This window comes from Musa acuminata, chromosome BXJ3-10, assembly GCF_036884655.1.
Source record: "Musa acuminata AAA Group cultivar baxijiao chromosome BXJ3-10, Cavendish_Baxijiao_AAA, whole genome shotgun sequence".
NCBI lineage: Eukaryota > Viridiplantae > Streptophyta > Magnoliopsida > Zingiberales > Musaceae > Musa > Musa acuminata.
This window is the reverse complement of record NC_088358.1, coordinates 27,840,454-27,866,148: the sequence shown is the minus strand read 5'-3', so window position 1 is coordinate 27,866,148 and position 25,695 is coordinate 27,840,454. Positions and strand designations below refer to the sequence as shown.

The 25,695-nt window shown below is 36.8% G+C and overlaps 5 protein-coding genes across 6 annotated transcripts; 3 read left to right on the top strand and 2 right to left on the bottom strand.

Moving 5' to 3' along the window:
* Positions 1–155: 155 nt before the first annotated feature.
* LOC135651133 (DNA-directed RNA polymerases II, IV and V subunit 11-like) lies at positions 156–2,826 on the top strand. The gene is made up of 5 exons (XM_065170960.1): positions 156–287; positions 496–585; positions 717–795; positions 888–983; positions 2,567–2,826. Exons 1-5 carry the CDS (start codon positions 235–237, stop codon positions 2,609–2,611), a joined length of 363 nt encoding a protein of 120 aa, XP_065027032.1. The 5' UTR covers positions 156–234; the 3' UTR covers positions 2,612–2,826.
* Positions 2,827–4,138: 1,312 nt separating this feature from the next.
* LOC135651715 (uncharacterized) lies at positions 4,139–7,302 on the bottom strand. Its single transcript, XM_065172075.1, has 5 exons — positions 6,916–7,302; positions 6,099–6,337; positions 5,596–5,708; positions 4,606–4,746; positions 4,139–4,502 (listed from the first exon to the last, which is right to left on the bottom strand). The coding sequence occupies exons 1-5, from the start codon at positions 7,187–7,189 to the stop codon at positions 4,250–4,252; spliced, it is 1,020 nt and encodes a 339-aa protein (XP_065028147.1). The 5' UTR covers positions 7,190–7,302; the 3' UTR covers positions 4,139–4,249.
* Positions 7,303–7,643: 341 nt separating this feature from the next.
* On the bottom strand, positions 7,644–17,980 carry LOC135583940 (dolichyl-diphosphooligosaccharide--protein glycosyltransferase subunit 2-like). Its single transcript, XM_065172074.1, has 19 exons — positions 17,570–17,980; positions 16,073–16,262; positions 15,888–15,977; positions 15,610–15,666; positions 15,424–15,493; positions 15,234–15,298; positions 14,248–14,302; positions 13,891–14,018; positions 13,666–13,781; positions 12,132–12,201; positions 11,774–11,878; positions 11,538–11,627; positions 11,307–11,455; positions 10,401–10,512; positions 10,237–10,320; positions 9,015–9,095; positions 8,718–8,942; positions 8,217–8,339; positions 7,644–8,113 (listed from the first exon to the last, which is right to left on the bottom strand). The coding sequence occupies exons 1-19, from the start codon at positions 17,737–17,739 to the stop codon at positions 7,997–7,999; spliced, it is 2,097 nt and encodes a 698-aa protein (XP_065028146.1). The 5' UTR covers positions 17,740–17,980; the 3' UTR covers positions 7,644–7,996.
* Positions 17,981–18,571: 591 nt separating this feature from the next.
* Positions 18,572–19,025, top strand: LOC135651442 (uncharacterized). The gene is made up of 2 exons (XM_065171514.1): positions 18,572–18,670; positions 18,762–19,025. Exons 1-2 carry the CDS (start codon positions 18,572–18,574, stop codon positions 19,023–19,025), a joined length of 363 nt encoding a protein of 120 aa, XP_065027586.1.
* Positions 19,026–22,141: 3,116 nt separating this feature from the next.
* On the top strand, positions 22,142–25,392 carry LOC135650946 (15-cis-zeta-carotene isomerase, chloroplastic-like). 2 transcript variants are annotated; one of them, XM_065170670.1, is made up of 4 exons: positions 22,142–22,690; positions 24,239–24,385; positions 24,509–24,718; positions 24,858–25,392. In XM_065170670.1, exons 1-4 carry the CDS (start codon positions 22,262–22,264, stop codon positions 25,191–25,193), a joined length of 1,122 nt encoding a protein of 373 aa, XP_065026742.1. In that variant the 5' UTR covers positions 22,142–22,261; the 3' UTR covers positions 25,194–25,392. The 2 variants fall into 2 exon arrangements, with proteins under 2 accessions (XP_065026742.1, XP_065026744.1); XM_065170672.1 differs by having other exon boundaries at positions 22,163–22,690; positions 24,870–25,392.
* The last annotated feature ends 303 nt before the right edge of the window (positions 25,393–25,695 follow it).

The window sequence follows — 25,695 nt, the reverse complement described above, 5'->3', positions numbered from 1 at the left end:
AACGGATCGGGTAACTACGAAAACAACTGATCCGTTTGTTGAGAACGATCAGAATACCTGTAAAGTTCACCGGATCTGTCCCCGATTGAAACCCGATCCGAGTTCTTAATTTTCCGATTCGGATCCGACACAAGTCCAATTAACGATACCGTAATGGATATGTCGTCTCCCAGTAAAAGTTGCAGACGGGGGCGAGAAGGCGAGGAATAGAACAGACGAAGGAAGAGGAGAAGGATGAACGCTCCGGATCGTTACGAGCGCTTCGTCGTGCCCGAGGGCACCAAGAAGTAAGCACAAGATGCAATCTTTTTATTGTCCTTTGATCCTAATTTCTTGACCGATCTTTTCTTTTTGTTTAGATTAATTTATTTTCGTGATGTAGAACATCTTCACTGGCCGATTGGACTCTCGATGAACTTGTTATGTACGAGATTTATCATCGATTCTTTGGTGTCTTAATCCCGTACTATATCTTTTGTGGGGAGAAAATTTTAGGGTTTCGTATGAGAGGGACACCAAGATCGTCAATGCGGCCTCCTTCACTGTTGAGCGCGAAGATCACACGATCGGAAACATCCTCCGAATGTCCACACACACTACCTTCTGCTGCTCTCCTTTTTTCTTTCTCTGAAAACCAAAAAAAAGGTGTCTTTCATGGAATTTTGTTTCGTTTTTGATATATAAATCTATATTGGACGCTTATATTGTGCCTGCAGGCAGCTGCATAGAGACCCCAATGTTCTCTTCGCAGGCTACAAGCTTCCGCATCCCCTCCAGTACAAGATCATAGTTAGGGTAAGCCTCTCACTCTTTTTCTTTATCTCCCCATAGAATGGGTTGCAGCATTTCACTCGATTTTCTACTTAACATGTCCTTGTGGCCCACAGATCCAAACGACCAGCCAGTCTTCCCCGACACAGGCCTATAGTCAGGCAATCGACGACCTAGACAAGGAGCTTGACTATCTGAAGAAGGGTTTTGAGGTTCGGTTCTCACTCTTCTTTTTTATTCGGATTATTTCTGTATCATTCAAGATGTTTGACATCTCTAAGCGTGATGTTATTCATGTATTGGATTTCCTTGAGAAGAACTCAATGATATGGAACATTTTCTTAAATCCTGTATCAAGACCTGTAATCTGTAATTTTTGCTATATATAGTCTTTTTTTATTTTTAGTATGTTGCATCTAATGCATATAGGAGAGCATCTTTTATAATGTGCTTTTTATAATTTATTTCTAGAACACTTTATAGAAAAGATCTTTTCACAAGTCCTTGGGGCAATTTATTATGTGTGACAGAAACAAGTCTAGATTAATCCATTATCAAAGTGCTAAACAATAGTAAATTTCCAGCAGAAAGGCCATCTGTTTTATGAATTCTACTATCCCATTGCACATCAAACTTGTATGGCTGAAGATAACTGCTCGATTTGAGCCATTGCTCAAAATCCTGGATAAGATAACCACTGAAGATATCTCAATTCTCAATTCAGTTTTAATGGAATTGCTTGTTCTCAAACGAATTAATCTATAAATGGTGCCAGTGTGTTTGGGTTTGACTCTCTTTTCCTTCTTATTTCAACCACCCTATTGATTGTCAAAATGGAATGTTGTTGTAACCAAGGATTCCCCTACCATGCCACGTGTTAATCAGTTTGCATGGGTTGTCATCAAGTGCTTTGCCGATTCTATGGCGATGCTTTAACGACACAGACATGTTCGTGGGAGAGAAAGATTCTAAATAATTTTAAAAACTAGTGGTCAGGTTGTTTGGTAGGCTAGCTTTCTCATGGCTAGTTTACCTCTAATGTCAGCACCCATCAGCAGATGACTGAAGAGGCCACAAGGTGTTCCCACAGTCAATATGTTCACTGTTGCTCATACACAGGGTACTTGCTAAAGTTCTGGCATATTTTGTGCACATTTTAAGCTGCTTAATGCTAAGAGGCTGGTTTGAGCCGGTTCACATGCTTTCTTAGTGTTTTGTCATGATATGCGCAATTCCATGAGTTCTTTTTTTATGTTCTCTTATTTAAAAAAAAGGTATGTAGTGGTTGAATTGAATGGAAGGACATGGGTTACAAACCATGGTGATAATGATGTAAGTTATATTTGGAAAGCCTTTTGTTATTCTATTATAATCTCTTGCGTCGACTGCATTTGTAGGGATTAATTAGAAGGATATGAAGTCCTAAATGGTTTCTTTTCCTTCTAAATGATACTCGGGTTTCCACTTCTTAGTGTTTGATTATATATATATGTATATGTATATATATGTATATATATGTGTGTGTGTATATTTATATATACATTTATATATGTATATGTATATGTGTGTGTGATCCTATTCTTTGACAAAGTCTATTGCACTTTTGTTTGATGCTCCTCCTGCTTAATATGAATCAGCTTGCTCCAGTTTTCTGACTGTTAATTTTTTATGACTACCTTACTAAATATCAGACCAGTATATAATTCTTAGAATTGATTAGTGAAATTTGTTTAGAATGCAGATTTTGTAATAATTTGTATGCCATAGCATCTCATTTTGGGCAACTTATTTGCAGGATGAGAAGACCAGGTTTGAAGAAAAGCTAAGGCAGGGCTATTAGGTCTATTGTATGGCCGATAAAGCATGAAGCACTCAATCAATCTATTTCAAGTATCTTTGGGTTACGGAGTTGAGCAAATGTAAATCCACATGCAATGCATCCATCATATATGAACTTCAACACTATGTTCTAGATTTTGCAGAGACATTGGATCATAACTAAAATGTTAAATGGTATGGTCTTAAGTTAAAAGATATGATTATTGAGTTGGATTATAGATAGTTCTATTCTGCCCTTTCTTGTTCAAGTGTTTGCTAATGCCCCTGCAACAAATATCATGAGCTGCAACAGGGTGTATAGAACAGTCCAATGTATGCATGAACATTACATCATATTTATCTTAAGATTGTTGAAGTCATATTGGGAAGATTTTATTGAAGATCCACAGTCAAAAGAACTGCTACAATGGGTCCCCGATCTTGAACTTGGACATTTAGATCAACATCAGGAAACTGTCGAGTTGCCTGGCATAAAATAGAATGCAATCGAACTGATATAAGCTGCTCCGGTAAGCATGCAAAACCTTGCAAGAACATGTAATTGCTAAGAGTAATCTAGTGGAACATAGTAACTGTTCGTGTCTCGCTGCAAAAGCAACATTTAATGAATATTAATTAAAGAATTAAAGAGATGTTATTGGGTATACCTTGCAGCTTCTTTTTGTAGGGTCTCGACCTCCCAACACCTCAGCCTGAGACAGAACCAGAACGACATGTTTCCTACCTCGCAAGAATTGTCCTCGCTACATTCCTTTGATCCTTCAACGGAAAACTAATTCTCTTGCAACCCTATGAAGTTAAGAGATCATGGCCATCAAATACACTACAATAAACTGTCAGTTCTAGAGCCAAAATTTTGCAGAACGATAGCATTCCCTGGAGTTTACAAAGTGAGGCCGATAAATCGCAGTTGGCAGTAAAAGAAAAAAAAAAAAGGTGGGAAAATAGCCAGCGGAAAATAGGAACGATATTTCAATCTCAAAAGTAGAAGCAAAGAACACACAAGCTGTGGTCAAAAGATTTTTTGCAGAATGATCATTTTTCCAAGCAAAAAGCTTTTTTACCTGGAATGTGTAAGATTAAACTATTTTGAATAAATAATTATACTTTATGGAAGATGCAGTCAAATAATTAGCACCTAAAGTAACTCCTATCTGTTTACAGTAAGTAAAAAAAAAAAAAAAATCAGAAATCCAAGTAAGAGAGAGCTATGATAGAACTGGTTCGATATTTAACTGAAAAAACAGTAAAAAAATGTGTACAACTCGATTTGAATTCAATCTAATTGCAGTAATTTTGGTCCAGAAACTCAAAAAGGTATACATAACCAAACAAATAATTATATTAAATAGAAGCCCGAGAACACTGCAATTCTAGGTAATGGATGAAGAGATGAAAGAACCAAGTGAACACTGTTGAATCAGTTTATGAGATGCATATAACAGCATATACAAAAAGCAAAGGAAAATGATAGAACATGTTGAAAGTATTAACAGAATTTCAGATGAAAATTTTTGCATCTTAAATATCGATATATGGTAACTCAATTAAACATGGTTCTTCAGTTTCTCATTGTCAAACACAAGATTCTCTGTCATCATCATGATATTTCTAAATTCAAAAAATAAAAAATAGAGTTTCAGGTACATGAGTAGAAGTTTGATGCCACAATCTCAAGTAATCCTTTTGGGTTGTCAACATGGACCCAATGGCCAGACTTAGGTAGGACATGTAATGAAATCTTTCCCTCTTCAGGTCCCTCTAGCTTTCTAGAGAGGTAATCAAGACGCTCAATCACATGCTGTGTCCACCTGTCACTGTTCTCTGCTTGAACAATAGCGATCTCCAATCCTTTTGGTGGGTGTTCCAATAGAGGCCAATAACTCTTTTCCCTGCAACCATCATCTTAGTACTCAGAGATTGCAAAAAACGGAAAACATAATCTACGATAAATAAAGAGCAAAAATTGAATGCTAAGGTGCTATGTATCATTACCGATATGAGTCAATCATCTCTATACAGGCCTGAAGATCAAAAGCCCATACTACATGTTCACCTTCATTCTTTAGATTGCTGCCAATCCAATTGGAGAGCATTTTGGAAAATCCAAGATTCAGCATATGGTCAACAACCCACCTGATTTTGAGATGAAATTTACAAAGCATTAAAAGACCTAATTAAGTATATAGCTTGAGTAAAGTCCGGTAAATTTCAATGTTCAGGACACAAAGGTTAAGCAAGTCCATGATAGAGTGGATGCAAGTAAAGTAGTTGCTTTTGTTTTTTTTAGAAAAAAACCCTGATCATAGGGCCTCAATGGATAAATTCAAAGTCGCATATAATATGAGTCGATTGCTTGATGGAGTATCTCTTCTGATCCTGCTGATCAATAATATAAACCTAAAGTTCTATCTAGTGATACATGCAACAAACTTGCAAATGGATTTGAACCATCCACAGTGTAAGTCAGAATATATTTTATTTGGTCAGTATTATCTAGTACACACTCACATAACCATGACTAATTTCACAAATTTTAGCATTTCTTACACAAGAGTTAGTTCTTACAATCAGAAAAGCAACACTATTTGATGATACAAAGTAATAACGTGAATCAAGTAGCCATTCTTAGTTGGAACATGAACATAAGAAGTAATGAGTCTCTTTTCAGGTTGACACAATCTGGATGCAAGATCTTGTGTAGCTCCTCAACTACTACTATCTTGTAGATAGGGAGGCATGCCATTCAACTCAACAGCAATTTCCTCCTATACATAAATCTTTTCCGAGAAATGGCAAAGTGGACTGTCCAAAAAATTCCATTAAGAGAAGGTATTGGTGTGCTTTTTTTCGAAGTACGAACCAAAGTAAAAAAGTTGATTAATTAGTTCACATGTTTGAGCCAGTTCACTAACACATCATACTTGGTCATGCAATTTAAACATTGTATGGCATCACAGAGTTTTCTAATAACAGGGAGCATACTTGCGTGATGGCAATGGAGATGGCAAACTTTGAAGAGTAAGCAAAACCTTTTCCACCTCACCATTAGTTTCGTCAGAGTTTACTTCTCCTGGAACAGAGTCCAAGACCCAAAGCTGTTCTGCACCAGAAAATGATGAGAAGGCAAAAGTCTTTTCAATTGAACAATATAATTCACTAAGAAAAAGAGAAATACTGTAATCCAGAAAGATTGAATCTCTTGAAGAAGTGAGAACCAAAATTTTATTTATAGAGATCGAGTTGGTTGATCCTGAACCATGGGATAGGTCTACGAAGCTACCTATTTCACTGGAAAAGGGAATCATGAAAGAAATCACATGATGCGAAAGAAAGCACATTATATCATAGGATCATTCTACAATTTAAATAAACAAGAAAAATCCAACTTGAAGAAGGTATAAATAATAAACATCAGGAGCATCCGCATAAGTGTACCAAGCAAAGAACTTATCAAAAAAAAAAAAATGTACCAAGCAAAGAAGTACCTGCTTTGGAAGAACAGCTAATTCACCATAATCCCCACGAGCAACACTGGCTGCAAATTCCAGGGCAACTTTTCCACCCATGGAGTGGCCTATGACTACATCCGGCCAGGCCCAGCCATGTGACTTCACCAGATTTGCCAAATCCTTTGCTGCATTAACCATGTCATGGGGTAGATCAAGTCCCTTTAGTCCAGCTGATCTACCATGATTCCTCATATCTACAAGCACCATCCTCCAAACTATACGCATAATACAAGCATCAATCAAATAAAATTCCATTAACTAAACAAAGTAATATAGCACAACTGAATATGAATGAAAATAGAGTGTATCAAAAAAAAAAAAAAAAGGATAGCCCCGTGCACTATACTCTATCTAATCCATGCGGAATTAGGGATACTAAATCGTGGGGTATCTCTGTGGCTCATACATGATTACCCAAGTCGCAATGCACCAAAATTCACACTCGAAATAAAATCATATCAATGGGCAAAAAAATCATATAAGAATAAGAGGGAACAAAATTTCAATAGCTGAGCATTGGAACTGAGCCAAGAGAATCATAAAAGAAAATTTCAATATTTTTCAATGGAAAGAAACATACCGAGAAGAAATGATGGAAATATTATTGCAATATCCAAGAAAATGAAATTCACAATTTGGTTGTTGGGGGGGTGGGGGAGAGAGAGAGAGAGAGAGTCAATATTTTGCGCAGAATTAACACAAAATGAAACCACGTTCGAACCTAAAGGGCATTGATTATTTGCTAATTGGACAGCAACGGGATAAAGACACGACTTTTGCAAGGAACATGAACCTTGAGAGGGAGATGATTTCTGAAGCTGGGCGGCAAGGTCGCGGGAGAAGGATCGCCAATTCCTTCCGGATCCGAGCAGGCCGTGGAGGACAAACGCAGTGGAGTTGACGGGCTTCTCCGATGCCTGAATCTCTTCGAAAGCAAGGGTCTCGAGCGACCTCGCGAAGCCGAAGCAAGGGGAGAGGGGACATCTCGTCAGAAGACCCCACGAAGCGGAGGCCGACGAGAAGACGAGACGCGATCGACGGGTGGCGCCGCACAGAACTTTCGCCATCGTATACGAGAGCAAAAGAAATCGTACTTTGGGCCTTTATTACGCGTCCCAAAATCCGCAGACTCTGTGACGCTCTGCGCGCTGTCTGCTTTCCCCTCCATCGATACCCTTTAAAGTCTGATCAAGATTCCTATTAATTCTTAATTCTTCATTTTTTTTTCCATAAAATTATTTTCATGAATAAATTTCTGTATCATAGGTTAAGTTGGTCATTTCACAAATTAATTCCTAAAATAATTAGTTTAAGTTGATTATGTTCGACCAAGATTCCTAAAAATTCTTCTATTTTTGTATATATGTTCATGGGTGCATTCCAAATCTTTGTGTGACTAGCAAACATACATACATACATATTCCAAAGGGCTTCAAACAGACAGCATCGGATCAACTCAAACCCAAAAGGAACCAATTGCATGTCAGAATATGCCAAACATGAGTGAGCATGCCATCAATATAATCGAAAGAGTCTTAATCAAGGTTCTTATAATTTAAGAAAATTCTTGTAAAACAAAAGGAAGACTACAGAATCAACATTTGAACTACTTAGAGGGGCGTAACTGTGCATTTTGCAAGCATTCTTCTTGTAAGCCATCTCAGCTTTCCTAACAAGCAATTGCATCAAGTATTTGACAAGTCTTTGATCACTCAAGTCAATCTACTCTCAATAATTCCAGTCAGTCCATAACTATGTGTTAACCCTGTTGAAATGCTGAAGATTTCATGTTTTGTCTCAGTGAAGTGGAATCGCTGTCCAAAGTTAAAAGCTGATGAAAACTACAAAATGGAGGCTACAGTTTCGATATCCTTTCATGTAGTCTTCAGCTTAGTTGGTGTTGAAGCATGATGGGAAAGAGTCCTATGACCCACGAAGATTAGAAAAACCCCAAGAAGACCGAGAGCCTCCAGAGTTGTGAAGAGATCCAACTGTTCCAAAAAGATGAGAAAAAAAGAAAAAAAAAAACATGCCAATAAGATGCGCTGATGAAATATTGCAAAAGCTTCATGCCTGAACTCAGCAAGAAAGCACCTTTAACCAAAAGAACACGTAGAGCAACAATATGGCACCGATGCCACCATGGAAGAGTATAGAGCAAAAGGCAGGCACAGATGAGGAAGGGAAGCCTTTTAGGTTCACTCCAAGATGCAACAGCTGCAGGAAAAGGAAAACCAATAATTATAAGGGTGACGACACACTAAATGGCTAAATCAGTCCATTCATGCTTGGGGCTATTAGCCGGGCATACATATGGATGTAAAACAATTCTATAATGATATAGAAAAATAACCAGTCAGTGAAACAGTCAATTCATGAATCTTGGCTTCACAGCTATAGGTCATCTATATTACTTTTGCTATTTTTTCTTTCAATCTGAATTATGAAAAATCAAGCTACTTTTTATGATATGATATATTGGACAGGGTTCAGAACAACTACAATGCTCCACCATACCATATTGTTAAGAAAGATTATGATAACATAAAACCATGAATTACAAGTAAATTTCCAACTGGAAGAGGAAAGTCTCACCCCTATCAGAAATCCTACAAGTGGTAGAAGTGTAAGAACCAAAAATGCAGAAGACAGCTCCTCTGGAGGTCTCTTCTCTGGTGCCGTGAAGATGTGTGATATCTCCTGCTTTGGCACAAATCTCAAATAAGGATCAATGGGTTGTGGTGGAGGGCGTGCTGCTTTCTCGGGTGATTCTGGTAAATCTAAGTCAATGTGGCCAATGGCACGAAGAAATGAATTCTCCTGCATAGTATGAAAAAATTCAGCATGACTCATATTAGAAAGGACAGTTAATTATAATATTATAAGTTATACCATTGCAGCATCACCAACAGAAAGTTTAATGTCGTATCTGCCAGAAAGGTAATAAAACTTCTCCACCAAACCAAGGAAGTCCTGCAAATTTCACATTGTTAGCATCGAGAATTTCAAGGCTCGGAAAGACAAGCATATGTACAGATGTCATGTATCGTCTCCATCTTTTACATGCAAATTTGTCGGCTCACAAAAAATGTGATTTGGACCTTCACAAAATAAAAAAGAACAAAAGGAATATCCTCACAAAAACACAACAGTACAAGTGTAAAACAGTATGACTCTCCAAATTCACTATTTTCCAAAAACACATTTAGTGTAACTGATGAGTGTTGAGCCGTTACAACCAAATCAGAGATAAGCCTCAAAGTGGTAGTAAGCCTCTAATTGCAGTACTTTTGCAGTCGTTACCTTCATCAGTAAAGCAAAATTATTTCTCGGGAATAATGAAAGAGCTGAATCATTCCAACTTCAACAATTCAGTCTGCCTCAGCTCCTCAGTAGGTGGGTGGCAAGAGGCAGGGAAACAGCATCGTAAGACAAGGACTCAGGTATGTATATTTCCTACTGGCATTTTCTTTTCAGGTAGCTTATTTCATTTGTATTCCTTTCTTTTCTGTTTGTTCCCAAGACACACTGCTGCCAGTTAACATGAACAGAACACACCATTTCAAAGGCCAACTGACACCCCAGTGCTGCTGGAACTTAAATTCTTGGTTTAAGCCATTAGATCTTCAATCTAATCTTACAGGAATTATCGTAATTCTTTACATGTCCTGAGAAAATAATGAATGAATTAGGATTACTTGGTTTTGTCAAAGGTAGCTATTTAAGTCGATTTATTCTACATAACTCTATTCAAGATATAATGAAAATTAGATCAGATGTCCTGTTTGAGTTCCTCAGCGTCAAGGCAGGTAAGTTAGAGCCATTTTTAAACTGCAACACATCACTATTATACAAAATATTTATTTGCAATTTACTGAATTAATTACTTCATTTTCAGTGGATTCTGTAAATATTGTCTTCGTTTTATCTTATTTTCTTCTAATTAACTATCTTCCATTTCCCCAAATGCAGTTCCACGCACCCTGAGTCCACATCAGACAGTTGACGTACGGAAGTACCCTGAAGATCTCATCAAAATGCAAACTAAAAAACAGTAGATAAGTAGATTGTAATATGAAAAAAAGGAACAGATATAGACAAAGACAAACTTAACTAGTAAAACTTTATATTTTCCTGCAGAGCTCTCCAAAGCAAAAATGTGCTCAACTTTGCTTTCGTGCCTCAATTTTAGAAACACCTGTGAATAAATACTCTTCATCAGACAAAAACAAGAATAATAAATGCACAGAAGATTTTCATAGAAGTTGGGATGCACACCTGGTGTGGCTTAAAAGTATGACCAAGAGGAGTTAAAAGCTGGAAATTCAGGTGCATCTTCTTTAAATGATTTGCTGCTAGCGAAACTGTGTTGTCTCTTGATAAATCTAACCTGTGAAAAGAAAATAATATAATCGAAGATAGTTTAATAATTCAATAATTCCTCTGACAATTCAATTTAGAAGAAGACAATTTGCAGAAGTATGTTAAGAAAGAATGTATTCCACAGGAAACTTCATAAAATAGATCAAAACAAAGGTAACTCAATTCTTAATACAGTACCACTTTTCTGATGACAGTATTCTTGTTCTGTTTTAACAACTGCTATGAAATAACCAACTACAGTAGCATCTCTAATTAACAAGCACACACAAAGGTCTTCCTAGATTGAAGCCAACTTCATATAAAGGAGTGGATTGTTCCAAGAATCTATTAATTATGTCCAGAGTACATCAGCGCTAAAACACAGGTGTATCTTCTAGGCAATGGGTGATAAGCCTAATCACTTCAGGATCATTTTTTCACCAACTTGACTGACAGGAGAATGTCAACCCTATTCTCTTTTCACGTCTAGTTTTATCCATATCAATGAGTCCGAAACAAGATATATTTAATTTTGATGTGTCATAGGGATCCATAACAGAAGGCATGCACTTGTGGACTTTATTCTTTATTAAACTGAAAAAAAATCCAGAGCTTGAACTAAAAGCCAAGTCAATCCGAATCAGACTAAAACTTACATATTATTGTACCAATATTCCAGCTATATTTTATAAGTAATGATATTTTAGATAGACAAATTATAATTATTCAAAAGGGAGAAAAACCAAACTGATATGAAGTTGGATGCAGAAACATATAATGCTTGTGAATGAACTCATATTGTATAAACAGAAAACACATTACTTTTGCAAGGCCACTGCATTTTCAGCGTCAGTATCAAATATTCCAACTGCAGCCTTGTCAGCTTTAATGATTCCAGTAAAAAAGAAAAATGCTTTGATGCGCCCGCCAGTAGCATAAATGTTCAAGTGGTCAGGATCATGAAGGGAAATCTGTCATGATACAGATAGACAATTGTAAAAATAATTTACTAAAGGTTCAAAAAAAAAAAAGCAATATTAATTTCTAAAGTACCTCAAAAAACAGAATATATTTTCCAACATCTACTTTTAGTGGAAGGAGATCCAGGTAATGAATGCTGTTTTCTGGGTCAAATTGAAGCTCCTGTTGTTTAAAAAAAAATGGCATAGTATGGACTTTGGATAATCAAAAAATAGCATATGTAAAGAACACAATTAAAAACAACATATAAAGGGTTCCAAAGAAGTGAAGAATACCACAAACAAAATCAAAATAGAGATTCCTTTTACCTTGTTCTCTAGGATTGGAACATCTTCTGAATCAAGACTGAAAACTTGCACCAAATTCACTGTTAGAGGAGGTGCAGCTGAACCAAACACTGTTGTCACGTCAGCCTGAGATAATCACAGGAATACTGATTCCCTTAAAGTAACAAATAGAAAGACCTAATATAAGAATCATAATGGCATAGTCCAAACTGTCTACTGATTCTCTCTTCTACAGATCTAGCTTTCATAATACTTTCAAGCTAGCAGTTAAAACTCAATAAGTTATTGGATCATTAATTAGTACTACTAGATAAAAGCAAAATGAAAGATAAACAATGCATTTACAAGATACAGGAATAAGACTGTTGCACCAAGTCACCTTAAGATGGTCCTTTGAGCTTAATGAAAGCACAGCAGCAGGAAATGAAAGAATTAGAGGTATAGATATCCTGCACATAGTAAATGATTTTTGCAGTAAGTACTTAAATAAATGCTCCGATGAAACATGTTAACATACATCCACAGTTATACTAAAGTGATTGCAATAAAAGGTGAACTAAATATCATCTGGCATAATCAAGCAACAAAGAACAGCAATAGTGAAACACTAGTCATGTGTGTGCATTTGCCACTACAAGGGAATATTCAGGTGTCACTTTTTAGAGATGATTAATGCCCTAATACCCTTACCACATAATTGATATGTAGCTGTCGGCAGGGTAGTAAAAGAATATGCAACTTCTAATTTGATGATGATATAAAAAATGAAGCTGATAAAACTGTGCAATGATCAAATAAACCAACAATGCAAACAATTACAACCATCAATATCAAGAATGTTGTCAAGCACAAGGAATAGAGTTATTTTACACAATTCATTCAACCACCAGTGAAGTACAACCATCCAAGTTTTAAATGCCAGTCCAGCACCAGTTTGGTAGACTGTTATATCAGTACATACTGGTCAATATGGTAGAGTACCAGTTGGTACACAACATCATATTATATATATTATATAAAAAGGGGCCACGACATGGCATACGCATGTACTAGGCAGTACACCTGGTAAGCATTCAGTCAACAAAAGGTTTGTTACAGAAATAAATCAAGGCAAAAGAAATAAGAGATTTTACACGCTAGAAAGATAATATAGAGAGAAAATTCAGTCAAAAATGTGTCATAAAACAAGCTACATATCCAATCTAAATATACAACCAACCAAAGCTGATGCCTTTCACATTCCATGTGATAAACCAAAAGAAGTTATACAAGATCAATCTTTCAATATTATAGAAGCAACTTTGAATGAAGTTACCACTGCATGGAGCAGCACGATCAAGCCATTAGAAGGCACATCTAGTCAATGATGTATAAAAGTGCCAGTAGCTGGAAAAATATCACAACAATCTGACTAATGTTTAGTTGTATCATTTTTGGAGAACAAAGATGGCAAAAGAAATTACAGATCTTCTATTGATATGTCAACTACAGATCTTCCTAATCTGTACATTGAAATTAACTGATAGATATCACAAAAACAAATTGATTTCCTTTTACAAGACAGTAAAACTTACACCGAAATAAATTCAAATTCAGGCAACAATCTTATAAGCAAATAAAGTTCCATATCGAGACCAGTACTATTAACATTTAGATGCAGTATCTCCTACTTAAGATACATCTTACATACACCCTACTAATCAATAATTACTAGATCAGTGGACATATTTTTGTATCAAACTATGTTGCCAAATATCATATCTGAGACCAGTACTATGTTGCCAAATATCATAGTATCAAGAAGATCAGAAACACTGAATAACAACACCCATAAAGTAGGCGCTTTTAAAAAAATAAATTCTATGAACAGAAAACACATCAGTTTACGGGGATCACTAAAACAATTTACTTGCCTGTTGTTTTCCAAGCATGACAAGGACTCCAACTGAATATATATATCATTGGTTCTCCCAGGAATTCCTATGCTGAGAAAGAATTTTGCCAAGCCTGCCATTTTATCCCCATTAATCTGAAAATTCAGTTTGAAGAATTGACCAAAGCAGACGTGTAAGTAGGGGGTGGGGGGTGGGGAAACGCAACAAGAACAAAAATAGCTTCAGGACATTTTGCTCACTAACTTCCAATTTCCCAGAGACAATGGCTGCAAAGGCAGTAACACCATGCACAACTGAAGCTGTGGTTGCAAGAGGGCCCCTATATTCTGTATCACCAATACGCTTCTCATCGAAGTATAGGGTTCCATCATCTGCATTAAGCACAGGAGTTATTTATGTCAGAGATAGGACAATGTCACTTGAAAAAATAATATACTTTATACATGTCAAACCAATTAGCTTCGTCTCAGTGAAAAATACATCGATTAAAAAACCCAATGCTTGATATATAAAAACTTACACACAACAGAACAAGATGAAACAGTAATTGATCAAATGGAAGATATCAAGCACCTAACAAGGAAGCAATAATTGACATACCATAACTTTTAATGCTATCAAATAGCTTCACAATGTCATTCTTTACAACTTCAATCTGTCAAAAACATAAATACATGTTTAATTTGGTGCTTGAGCAAGATAAAACTATTGACATAGTCACAGAAAAATTAAAATTTGGTTACAAATTGGACAACAGCTATAGTGTTGAAAACTAATACCAGCCAAAAGATAAACAAGATAGAAACAAAAGTTATATAATAACAAAGCAACTCAGCTAACTAGTTAGAACAAAGGTGATGCCACTGACCTATCATTGTCTCCAAAGCCAACTATCAAACTGAAGAGTCGATAGTTGAGACTGAACCAAAAAGAAAAGTAAAGGCTGACGAGACAAATAACCAGACCAACAAGCATTATGTTAACTACTCGGAGATGGCTTCATCAGTCCTTAAGTTCTAGATACTTTTCTATTAGTAGTTATAGATCTAGATTTTCCAAAACTTTTATCCAATTTATATATATGTTATGAATACTTATATCAATGCACAGTTATCTCCATCTTATCCAGAATACAAAAGTGCTGCATGTGTCATACGGAACTTTGACTTTACTAAAATTAGATATATTGTGTAAACTACAACAAAGATTCAGTCTCTAATTCACAATCAACAAATTTGTGTGCAGCCTAACTTTTTTATACTTACTGAACAAACAACATAGATACAACATGAAGCATAAATCAATAAGCTTGACTCAGACAAATCTTATGTCAATTCAAGGTAGATACTTTGACATTGTTGCACTAAATATAAGTTTGAGTTTTATAAAAAACGGATGGTCCGGTGCACAAGGCTTCCACTAATGCAGGATAACAGGAAATAACTCTTCAAGTAGGAAGGTTATTTCCACAACTAAAACCCTGGTCAACTAGATCGGGAAAAATCAACCTTGCCAATAACACTAAATTTTTTGGATTTTGATACCATGTAAAAGAGTAAATTATTTTATGCATAATGAAGACTTGCCTTAGATTGATCCATGTCTGAATCAGCCAATGAAAGAACACCTGCAAGTGTCTCAAGTGCTATCCCTGTAATGTAAGCAATGTAAGACTAATTAGAAAGGTCATATGACAAATGTCAAATATAGGATGATGACAGTGGCAGTAACATATGTTGAATCCAAGTTCTATCAAAAATGCAAAATGTTCAATACCAGCAGCATGAGTACTAGGTTCAGAATTATCGGAATCAGAGAGATATCTTCCATCACTTTGACCATGTGCCTAAAAGTAACAAAATAATCATTTTGTGCAACAAGGATTACATAACAAAAGAAAGAGAGAGAAGAGATAACTAAATTTTGCAGGAAAAAAGGAATAGTAGCAGCCAAATCAATCACCTTTATGGAATCAAAGATAACATCAGCATCTAACAAGACAATGCTAGAACCTTGTTGCTGCATGGAAAATGAATCAACTCAGAACCCAAACTTTCCACATACTTAAAACATTGTAAGAGTTCAGATGAAGAACTAGATTAGGAGGTAACAAGGAATATCAAACACTGAGGAGTATTTAAACAGACATATCTTGGTCCATCAAAGTCTAAGAAACAGATAGAAAGAAACTACAAAATAGCAAAGATAACCCTAACATTAGATGTTTGCTGAGCCATTACCTTGATATAAAACAAGCTAAGGACAGAATAGTAGAAATCCATCAATGAGTTTGCTTCCTTTATACCAACAAGAAGTCTTGAAGCAACATCCTACCAAAAAAGAATTATGTGCTGAATGACAAGGTCACAATAAAATCCACTCAAACTAAAAAGTGACACGTATCTAAAGGTCTTAGTAAAATTACCTCAAAGATTTGGGTGCCAATCTGGCATCCTAAAATGCTATTCACCCTAAGTGCATGGAAGAGATCCTCGGGCTTAGAAGATGATCCAAGTATCTCTGAAATAATTGGACATGTTGCATGACTTATGTCATAGGTTCTCTCTAGCCCCAGAATCTGGAAAGTTCTCAATGCTTGATAAGCTTCTTCCAAGCTGCAAATCAAAACACACATCAGGAATCGCCCATCATCATTTAAGAATTATGAAAAACGAACTCCAGACCATCTAAAACCTAAGTGTTGAAGCATGGTCTTGTTTGAAAACAGAAGGAAAAGTTCAATTACCAGCAACAGTGCATATTAGAAAGAAATGGAATTAAGGAAATGGAGTGTGGAGAAAAATTACAGTTTGGCGATTAGAGACCAAAAGACTTCAAGCAAATCAAAATATGATCTTATCAGGCGAATTACAAACTGAACAAAGAATTTCATCATAGGAATTTGATAAGTAGATGACTCTAGCAGTGAAAGATACATTTGAATGAACTTGACAGATTAACAATTGAAAATTGACACCAGTGCAAAAAACAACTACGAATTCCAGAATAGTCATCATGATTATAAGCAAAATCATTTATTAGCATGCATGATTACAGAATGCGACATGAGAATATCATACAATATCCTGTGATGATGGTTCAAAACACTTATATTAAAAAAATAGCACACTTAAGCAGCAATTATTCAACTGACTGCATCAGTGACTACTGTTAGTGACCACTCACCACCAGCAAAATCATGTAGATGTTTTGCAAGGTGCAGTTATTAAGGTCCCTGGCATCACTGTAAAACAATATCATATCATTACAACCAAAATTACATGTATCACTGTTAAAACTTAAAAAGTGTAAGCCCCTCGGAAGAACAACAAACTAATCGAATCAAGAGAACAAGAGCATAAACATAATTTAATACTAAGAACAGTAAAATCATATAAGTGATTAAAGAAAGCATTGGAGAAAAATTATCTGAATAAAATAAATGAGAGAGAAGAGAAGAAAAGATGTCAAAATAAAATATAGTAGACAAAGAAGCGTGCAAAAATTGAAGGATGTTTATCAGTCTAACTAAAGTGAAAATGCAGAATTTCCTGGCACATTATATTAGGGAAAAAGGCTGAAAAACACATATTAAAAGTTTTCTAAAAAATTATACATATAGATCTTCTACCACCACATATATATCTAACACTGGAAACGAATAGATTCAAAAATGCATATGCGAATATGATCTAATTTTCAACACTAAGAACTTCTTTTTTCCCAGTGAAACCAACGTTTCGTTCAATAAGTGCTTTGATCAAGACAAACATTTCCTCGTAAATTGAATCTCATTGAGCCGGTACCGTCGGCTAAACTAAACAACCCTGGACCAAGCAAAATGAATTGCAACGGGCCCATGATCGTTAAAAGATCTATCTTCGACTTGTTTATGCAAACATCACGCGACCTATAATCTAACCTTCGAAATGACCCGTCGACGGGCACAAAAAGCTCCAATGCTGCGGAACGGTGCGCGTCGGAGACCGGCCTGATGACGGAAGCCACGGAGATGGAAAGGCACGCGCAGATCAAGCCGGGAAACCCGAAGAACCGAAGTTTCCAAGCCATGCCTGAGGGAGGGGAGGGCATCAAGGGACCGGCAACACGATGGGAGCGGCCGAGGTCTCGATCGGTGCAGATCCGGAGTGCGATCCGAGACCTATGGATTCATCGATTGCAGAACGGGGTTTATACTTCCGGTGGCTTTCTAGGGTTTAAACCAGTAGTCCGAGATCGGGACGAGAACGAAGCAACAGAAAATTTCGATGACGAACCGATGTCCAAACCGAAACGAAGCGACATGTCAGGTTGGGCTGCGGTGAAGATCTCCTGTCTCGAATAAGACACGAAACATAGTTTTCAATAAAAACTAATTTTTAATAAAAAAAAATAAAATTGGAGAAATTAATATAAACTTTAAAATACAAAAATAAAAGTTTAAAAATAATAAAAATAAAGCATATGAGAAATGAAAAAATAACGAAGAAAATAATAAGTATAACATAAATAGAAAACATAGGAGAAATAAAAAAAATCAATGTATTATTTATAAATATAACAAAAAAAATACTTTTTGATAAATCTAAAGTTACAAAAAGAAAAGTAAAAAAATATTTAAAAAATAAAGGAGCTAGTTTTATCTTCCTAATCATTTGGGCCTCAACAAAATCCCAACCAAAGTTTCTAAAGGCCCATATGATGACAGCGTACCCATCTTCAAAGCCCTCTCAACCTCCTCCTGTCTCACGTCTCCCTTTTCCCTTTAACAACTACCCTCTCCCTCTCTTCTCCTTTCTCAAAACCCCTCCTCTTCCATGTCAACCTGCCACCGCGAGTAACACATACTCCAGACTCCACCACTGTCCCTCCTCCCTTCCCCTTCCCAGACCGGAAGAAAACCAGCCTCTTCTCCCCGAGAGAGATGGCTTCTGTTCCCGCAGCTCAGTCTCTCCCCCTCCTCCTCCTCCTCCTCCTCCTCCTTGTCATTGCTTTACTAACCCACTTCCCATGCTCCACCGATGTGAGTCCTTCCCTTCCTCACTTCTGTTTGGCATTTTTCCATTGTCATGTATTGATCGTGCAGGCTTCTCTTTTCCTGCATTCTGAGCCAGGCGGCGAGCGGGCCGACGGCGTCGATGAGGCCTGCATCGGCGGCGCTGCCGGGGCTGAAATCGGTGCTGATCGACGAGGCCAAGCGGCGGCGTCGGCTCAGCAGCTTCCAGATATGCGCCCTTTGCACATGCTGTGGCGGCCCAAGGGGCCTCTGCTTACCTTCTCCCTGCTGCTACACCATCAACTGCAACATCCCCAACAGGCCCTTTGGCTTCTGCTCCTTCACCCCCAAGACGTGCAACTGCTTTGGGTGCCACCTCTGAACCGCTCTCCTAGGTTATATCCTTTACTTGCTTGGTCATCAGTCACTGTGTGTGTGTGTGTTGGGGGTGCCAATTGAGAAGAAAGAATGTTCCTTTTTGTTTTGATTTCTGCTTCTATTGGTATTGGTTTAGATATGTATTGCATCCGCACAGGGGATTGTTAAAATGTTTATATTGAGTGGTACTTCTAATTTGTAGTACTTGTCTGCTGAATTGTACTAGTTTAGTCAGCATTTAGGAATGTAGCAAGTGCATTGCTCATGGTTTTTGATACTGCTAGAATTGAGTGGGAGTACCAGTTGTGAGTGGGTGTTCGAAGATGAGTTCTGAGTTAAGGGTGTTGGTTGGTTGTTCACCATTCATCAATAAAGAAGGCACCCAAAAGTATGTGGGAGGTGGGTGGGAGTTGGCTAGGGGCATTAAAGCCAATAGTTTATGTAGTATGGTTGGTAATGTGGTCCTTTTATTTTTTATGGAAGGTATTTAGGGGAATCATATACTTACCACTATGTTGTGTTTTAGTGTTTAGATCTCGCTATAAATTTGAGTGCATATGGCATGATGATGTCAAGAAGAAAGTTGAGGATGTCCCTTGTGCTTGAGCTTTCTTTATGCTTTTTCCCATGGAGACAAAAGTTTCTTGATTGCATTCATACATAGACTGGAACAGAATAAATACCTCATGTGATGGAAGGCTACTTGAGGGATCATTTACTTACCACTCTGTTGTGTTTGAGTATGTAGTTCTTGCTATAAATTTGAGTGCCTATGGCATGATGATGTTAAGAAGAATGTTATGGATGTGCCTTGTGCGTAAGCTTTCTTTATGCTTTTTCCTTGGAAACAATGTTTCTTTATGCTTTCTGAAGTCTTAAATTGTATACATATATAGACTGGAACAGAATAAATACCTCTTGTTAATGGTGAGCTGGGATCATCCCTTCCAAAAGAAGACGAAGATGGTGCTTATCTTTTTTCTAAGACAACTGTTGTAATTTAGGGTTTCTTTTCATATATCAAATAGGTGAATTTGTACTGTCCTCTGCATGTGGGATCTCATGAGATTGGTAGTATTAGTGACCCCACAATCATCTGTGAGTATGCATGCCATGCAAGGCTTTTTTGAAGAGCAGGAATCTTGTTGACCAGCTTATGGAGGGTGCCTTCCCTCCATGTGCCTATGTGTGTCTTCTTGACAGCTTATGATCTAGCTTCTGACATATTTTAATCATGTGTAACCTAGGTAGAAAAATAAATGAATCAGCATAAGAACATAAATCTAGAGAAAACATGCACACAAGATAAAGCATCCAATGATTATGTGCCTTCTATATTGGTCACGTTAGCAGTTTATTTTGTCTTAATCTTCACTCTTAACATGTCACAAAGATTATTGTAATGGTGTCCTGCTCAATTATTAGTTTTTTTTTTGTAGGAAAATATCTGATAATTAGTGAGTCATTGAGAAAGTTGAGTTGTTCCTCGAGTTCTCGTTTGGATATAGCAGTTAAAATTTCGATCAACATCAGCTGATCATGATTGAAATTTTTGGCTTTGGGTTTAGATTGAGCATCTCCTAGGTATACTCCATTTATGATTTCTTTTTATATAATCTGTATAATAGAGACGTTCTGCAGTGCATTTCTATAACACAAAAATTGCTCATCAAAAACCCACCTAGCCAAATTTATCATTGGACTAGGTTGGTGATTGATTTATATTTTGGGATTGTTGACTCAAAGCTTGGTTTAATTTGTCAAACCCAATTTATGTGATGTATGTTGACAACATGTAAAGTAGGTTTAATTTCAAAGCATTGCATACTTTTCGGTCTCTTTGAAGCTATGAAATCACAAACATGAAAATTAATAATCTGACAAATCAGTCCAGCAAGAATGAGATCAATTTTCCTCTGTTTTTCTTTTTTTTCATTCAGTAATAAATTTCTGAATGCTTTAATTATTTCAGTTCACATGAAGTAGTTGGAAGAGGAAAATTGATAATGAGGGAGTTTGAGTCATTGAATTCTTTGCTGGAAATAGTTATACTTTCCTAACCATGAGTTATTATATGCCTAATTCAGTTCCTTCAAAGTTACTTGTATCTCCTAAGGTGCAGATATTTAAAATGTTACTGAAATAAGATGCTATTGATGAAGAAAAACTGCAGGTTCACACGGCAAACATGAAACAAGGAGTTGGTTTCTGAAAGCGAAGAAAGAGGGAGATCAGAAACTGAAATCACATCCAAACACTGAATTACTTGTTCTGTCTTCTTTTCAAAAATCAACCTCTGTTGTCTTCCAATTGCTAATCAGCCAACTTTGTTATTTTCTCCTCTAGGATTTTCCAAGCAAAAAAAAAAAAATTCCCTTGCTAGTTGATAAATATTTTGGTTATGGAAACTGTAATTCCAGGAGCTTAAGTTGTTAGCTAATATTTTCTATTATGAATAAGTTGGTTTCATCTATTAAACTTTTAGATTCGATGAGATTGATTAAAAATTAAATATTATATCAAAATTAAGTGTGCTGAGTTCATGATTATGTAATTAATTTTTACTGTGTTTGATTTGAATCATCTGTCATATGGAAAGTATGAAGAATATAAATGCCTCTTAGCTTTTTGTGATGGTGGAAGTTGCTAACGTTATTGACCACGATGTAGGGTCCTTAGTGAGCCTGAAAACAGTATATTAATATTTAATATGCTGCTCCTGTTGGTCAATTTGGGGTCTACAATATCATGGCCATGTCCATTAGTTCCTAAAGGTGACCTAACATGTAAAGTTTGTTTTAAATTGCATAAAAATAAAAAAAAAAGATAAGTTTATATGTTTATTTCAATTTTCTAAAGTTTTGGGTGAAATACATATTTTAAATCTTTTCTACTTATTGATAAAAGAAATTGATATATATGACAGTTGGAGCCTTTATGATGCCAAACAAAATCCTAAAGCATGTAAGTGTATGACTTACACATAAAAACTGTATCATCTTATTAATTTTTTTAACTACCTTTGTTTATATATATATATATATATATATATATATATATATATCTCCAAACATTCCATTACAAATTCCAAAGATGCCGTCATTCTTAATATATAATGATATGACGCTTATTAGCCGGCAAAACTCTTATTTTTAGAAGGCCTTCCTCATCTCCTTCCGCAGACTGGACGCGACTCCATCACTCTCGAGTCTCTCTCCCTTCTCATCTTGCTTCTTGGAAATGGCGTCTCCCCTCCTCCTCTCCATCTCAACTCCTTTCGTCCCCCTCGGCCGCCGCTACCTTTATCCGCACAACATCGCGGCTCCCCCGCTCCGTTATCCTTCTTCCGTCGCCTTCCTAAAACCCTTCCAAAGCCGCAACATTTGGGGCACCAATTCCTCGAATTCCCTTCGTCTCTTCGGTAGAGCTCACGTCAGAGGGACTCCAATCGGAGGGGCGGAATCCGAGACTTCGATTTCCGATGAGTCTCCCGTCGGCGAGGACTCGGCGGCGTTCGAGTTAGGGGAGCAAAAGTTATCATCCTGGGCTTACTTCACGGCCATACTAGGCGCCGTGCTCGTCGCGCTCAATATTCTGTGGATTAATCCGTCCACGGGGTTCGGCACGGCATATATCGATGCGGTTTCTGGACTTTCCCCGAGCCCGGAGGTCAGTTTGGATAAAAAGCTTCTAACTTGCCGAAGGATTGGTAGTTGCATTATGCTATGCGTTCTTCTAATTTATTAGATTTCTACCCTCTTTTGAACTCGTTATTTTATTATTTTATTCGAAAGATAGTCAGGGAAATAATTTTTTAAATATTAAAAAAAATAAGATTATGTATATTAAATATTTAAATATTTAAAGATAAGATTATGTGGGAGGTAGTAGATGATAAGTAATTATGATGCAGTTGTGTGACACAGAATACATTGCATCTTTGGCAATAACATGGTTGAAAATATTATGTATTATTTTCTTTATCTTTTTTGGATTCCTCAAGTTGGTAATTTTTATCTTCTTGTTCAACTTAAGGTCATAAGCATATAAAATTTAACCAATTGGTTGTTCCCTAATCTTAGGCCCTGTAGAAAGCTAATTTGAATAATTCATGGGAGAATGACAAGTCCACATATTGTGAAGTCATCATCAATTTTTCAATCTCCAACAAAGACTGTTGAAGCTAATTCATTTGAAGGTCCTCTAGTTGGATTCAAATTAGTCACCTAGGTGTCATTGGACAGACTTGTCACTCTGCTGCCAGTAAAATCCTTCCTAGGCCCTTTTAATTACTACCTCTCATCGAATCATTTTCTTTTCATTAATTTAGCTTGATTTCTTTTCAAATTAGATCTAGAATTTTAATCTCACTATAAATGTCTGTGAAGTTTTCACATGATTTCTGAACATTACAGTTCAAGTGGGTCTGTCTGTAGAAATGTGTTTTTCTGCGGTTGGTGTCATGTGTTTTTATGTTCAAATTTATTCTGTGTCATATCAACACTGATCCTATATGTTCAAACTTTTTGGTTTATTTTCTTTGCTTTGGGGATCAAGCTTTCTGTTATGAGTTTATCTTAAAATCTAGCATTTGTCCAGCTAAGATACTTTGGAAGATCATTGCCTTGGGCCTCATGAACATGTTAGACAGACATAAGAATACACAAATTGACAAATGGGAAGAACTACAAACTCTGGGCTTTGCATTTCATTGTGGAGCTAATATTGTGCTAAAGCCAAGCATTTAGATTGCCAGACAGATTGATATCAAGGTAAGTCTTGCAGGTGCAACATATATAAACATGCACCTAAAACTAGAGAAGTGATGAGAATCACAATGAACTATTGGTGGCTTGTATAATATTTAAAGTAAGCCTTGCACACACAACATGTAAACATGAACCTAAAATTAGAGGATTGATGGGAATGATGATGAACTATTGGTGGTTTGTATGATATCCAAGTGGTCTCTTGGAAATGAGACAATGGAAGAGAGTACCATTACTTAGCACATGATTTAATAGACAGGATATGTTTGAAATGTTTGAGAAAGAAAGCCCTGCTAATTTATTCCTTAATTTCTTGGTGAAGAATAGATTCCTTTATTTCATAGTTGTTTCTTCCTAGGTTGTAGATAGTGCCTGCCACATTTTCTTTATCCAGGCCATTATAAAATAGAAATTTCTTATGGTGACCCCTTTTTCTTTGCTTATACAGGTTGTACTTTTGTTGCTTATTGTCATTTTTGCTATCGTCCATAGTGGTTTGGCAAGTCTACGGGATGCTGGTGAAGAACTCATAGGAGAGCGGGCTTACCGAGTTTTGTTTGCAGGGATTTCACTTCCTTTGGCAGTCAGCACCATTGTAAGTCCGTTAACAGCTCGTCAGATTTTGGCAGTCATAAAATAATTCTCTTGCTTGTAACTGCTGCTTTTTCTTGTATTCTTCTATCCTTATTTTCATCATCTTAAATATGTTTTCTTATAGGTCTATTTCATCAATCATCGATATGATGGTACTCAATTGTGGCAACTACAGAGTGTCTTTGGACTTCATGAACTTGTGTGGTTCTCGTCGTTCATATCCTTTTTCTTTCTTTACCCATCCACCTTTAATCTTTTAGAAGTCGCAGCTGTTGACAAGCCAAAATTGCATCTCTGGGAAACAGGAATCATGAGAATCACCAGGCATCCACAGGTATATTTTCCTCTATAAGTATTCCTGGATTAAATCTCAACTTTGAGGGTGCTTATCCAACATAATGCTTACACTAGGATGTTGAATTTCTATATTTGTACTTTGAGATGTTAACCTTCATCCTGTTTTATTGCTTAAGATGATTGGACAGGTAATATGGTGCTTAGCCCATACGCTCTGGATCGGTAACTCTGTAGCGGTGGCCACCTCCGTTGGACTGATAGTTCATCACATATTTGGCGTTTGGAATGGCGATAGGCGACTGGCACTTCGATATGGTCAAACTTTTGAAGTCTTAAAGAGTAGAACAAGTATAATCCCTTTCGCGGCAATATTAGATGGACGTCAAAAGTTGCCCAAGGATTATTACAAGGAATTTCTCCGGCTACCTTATCTAACAATCACAGCCTTGACATTGGGTGCATATTTTGCACATCCACTTATGCAGGCATCCAGTTTTCGACTTCACTGGTGAAGCCACCTGAATGTTATTCCGTATAGTATTTTCTATGATCAACTAAGATGTGATGTTGAAGCCAAATCCACTGTTGGTGTGATAAAAGTGTAGGGAGAAATCAATTTCAAGGCATTGCATTATATAGTTGAAGAACTCTGTTGTAAAGAATGTTGAAGGGTAACACTTCTGTTGAATGAAAAGAAAACATACAGATCCAGATGATACTTTGTGATTCATTGACAACCATTGTGTGTTCCTTTGTGTTGATCAAAAAGCCTGATCCGGTCCATCAGGGCCAAGGCCGGTCCGGTCCGGTCCAACCGGATTTACCGACAGGATGGTCTCGAACCGCGTGACCATATCCAGATTTAGGCCGCGAAGCACAACTGTCGTCCACCTTCCATTATTCTTTCCCTGCTCGGCCCCACTGCCGTTACGATCCTCCGCGGGACGCCTTAATATCACAGCTTCGACGCCCGGTTAATGGACATCTGCCCACCAAGGCCATTCCCCAAGTCTC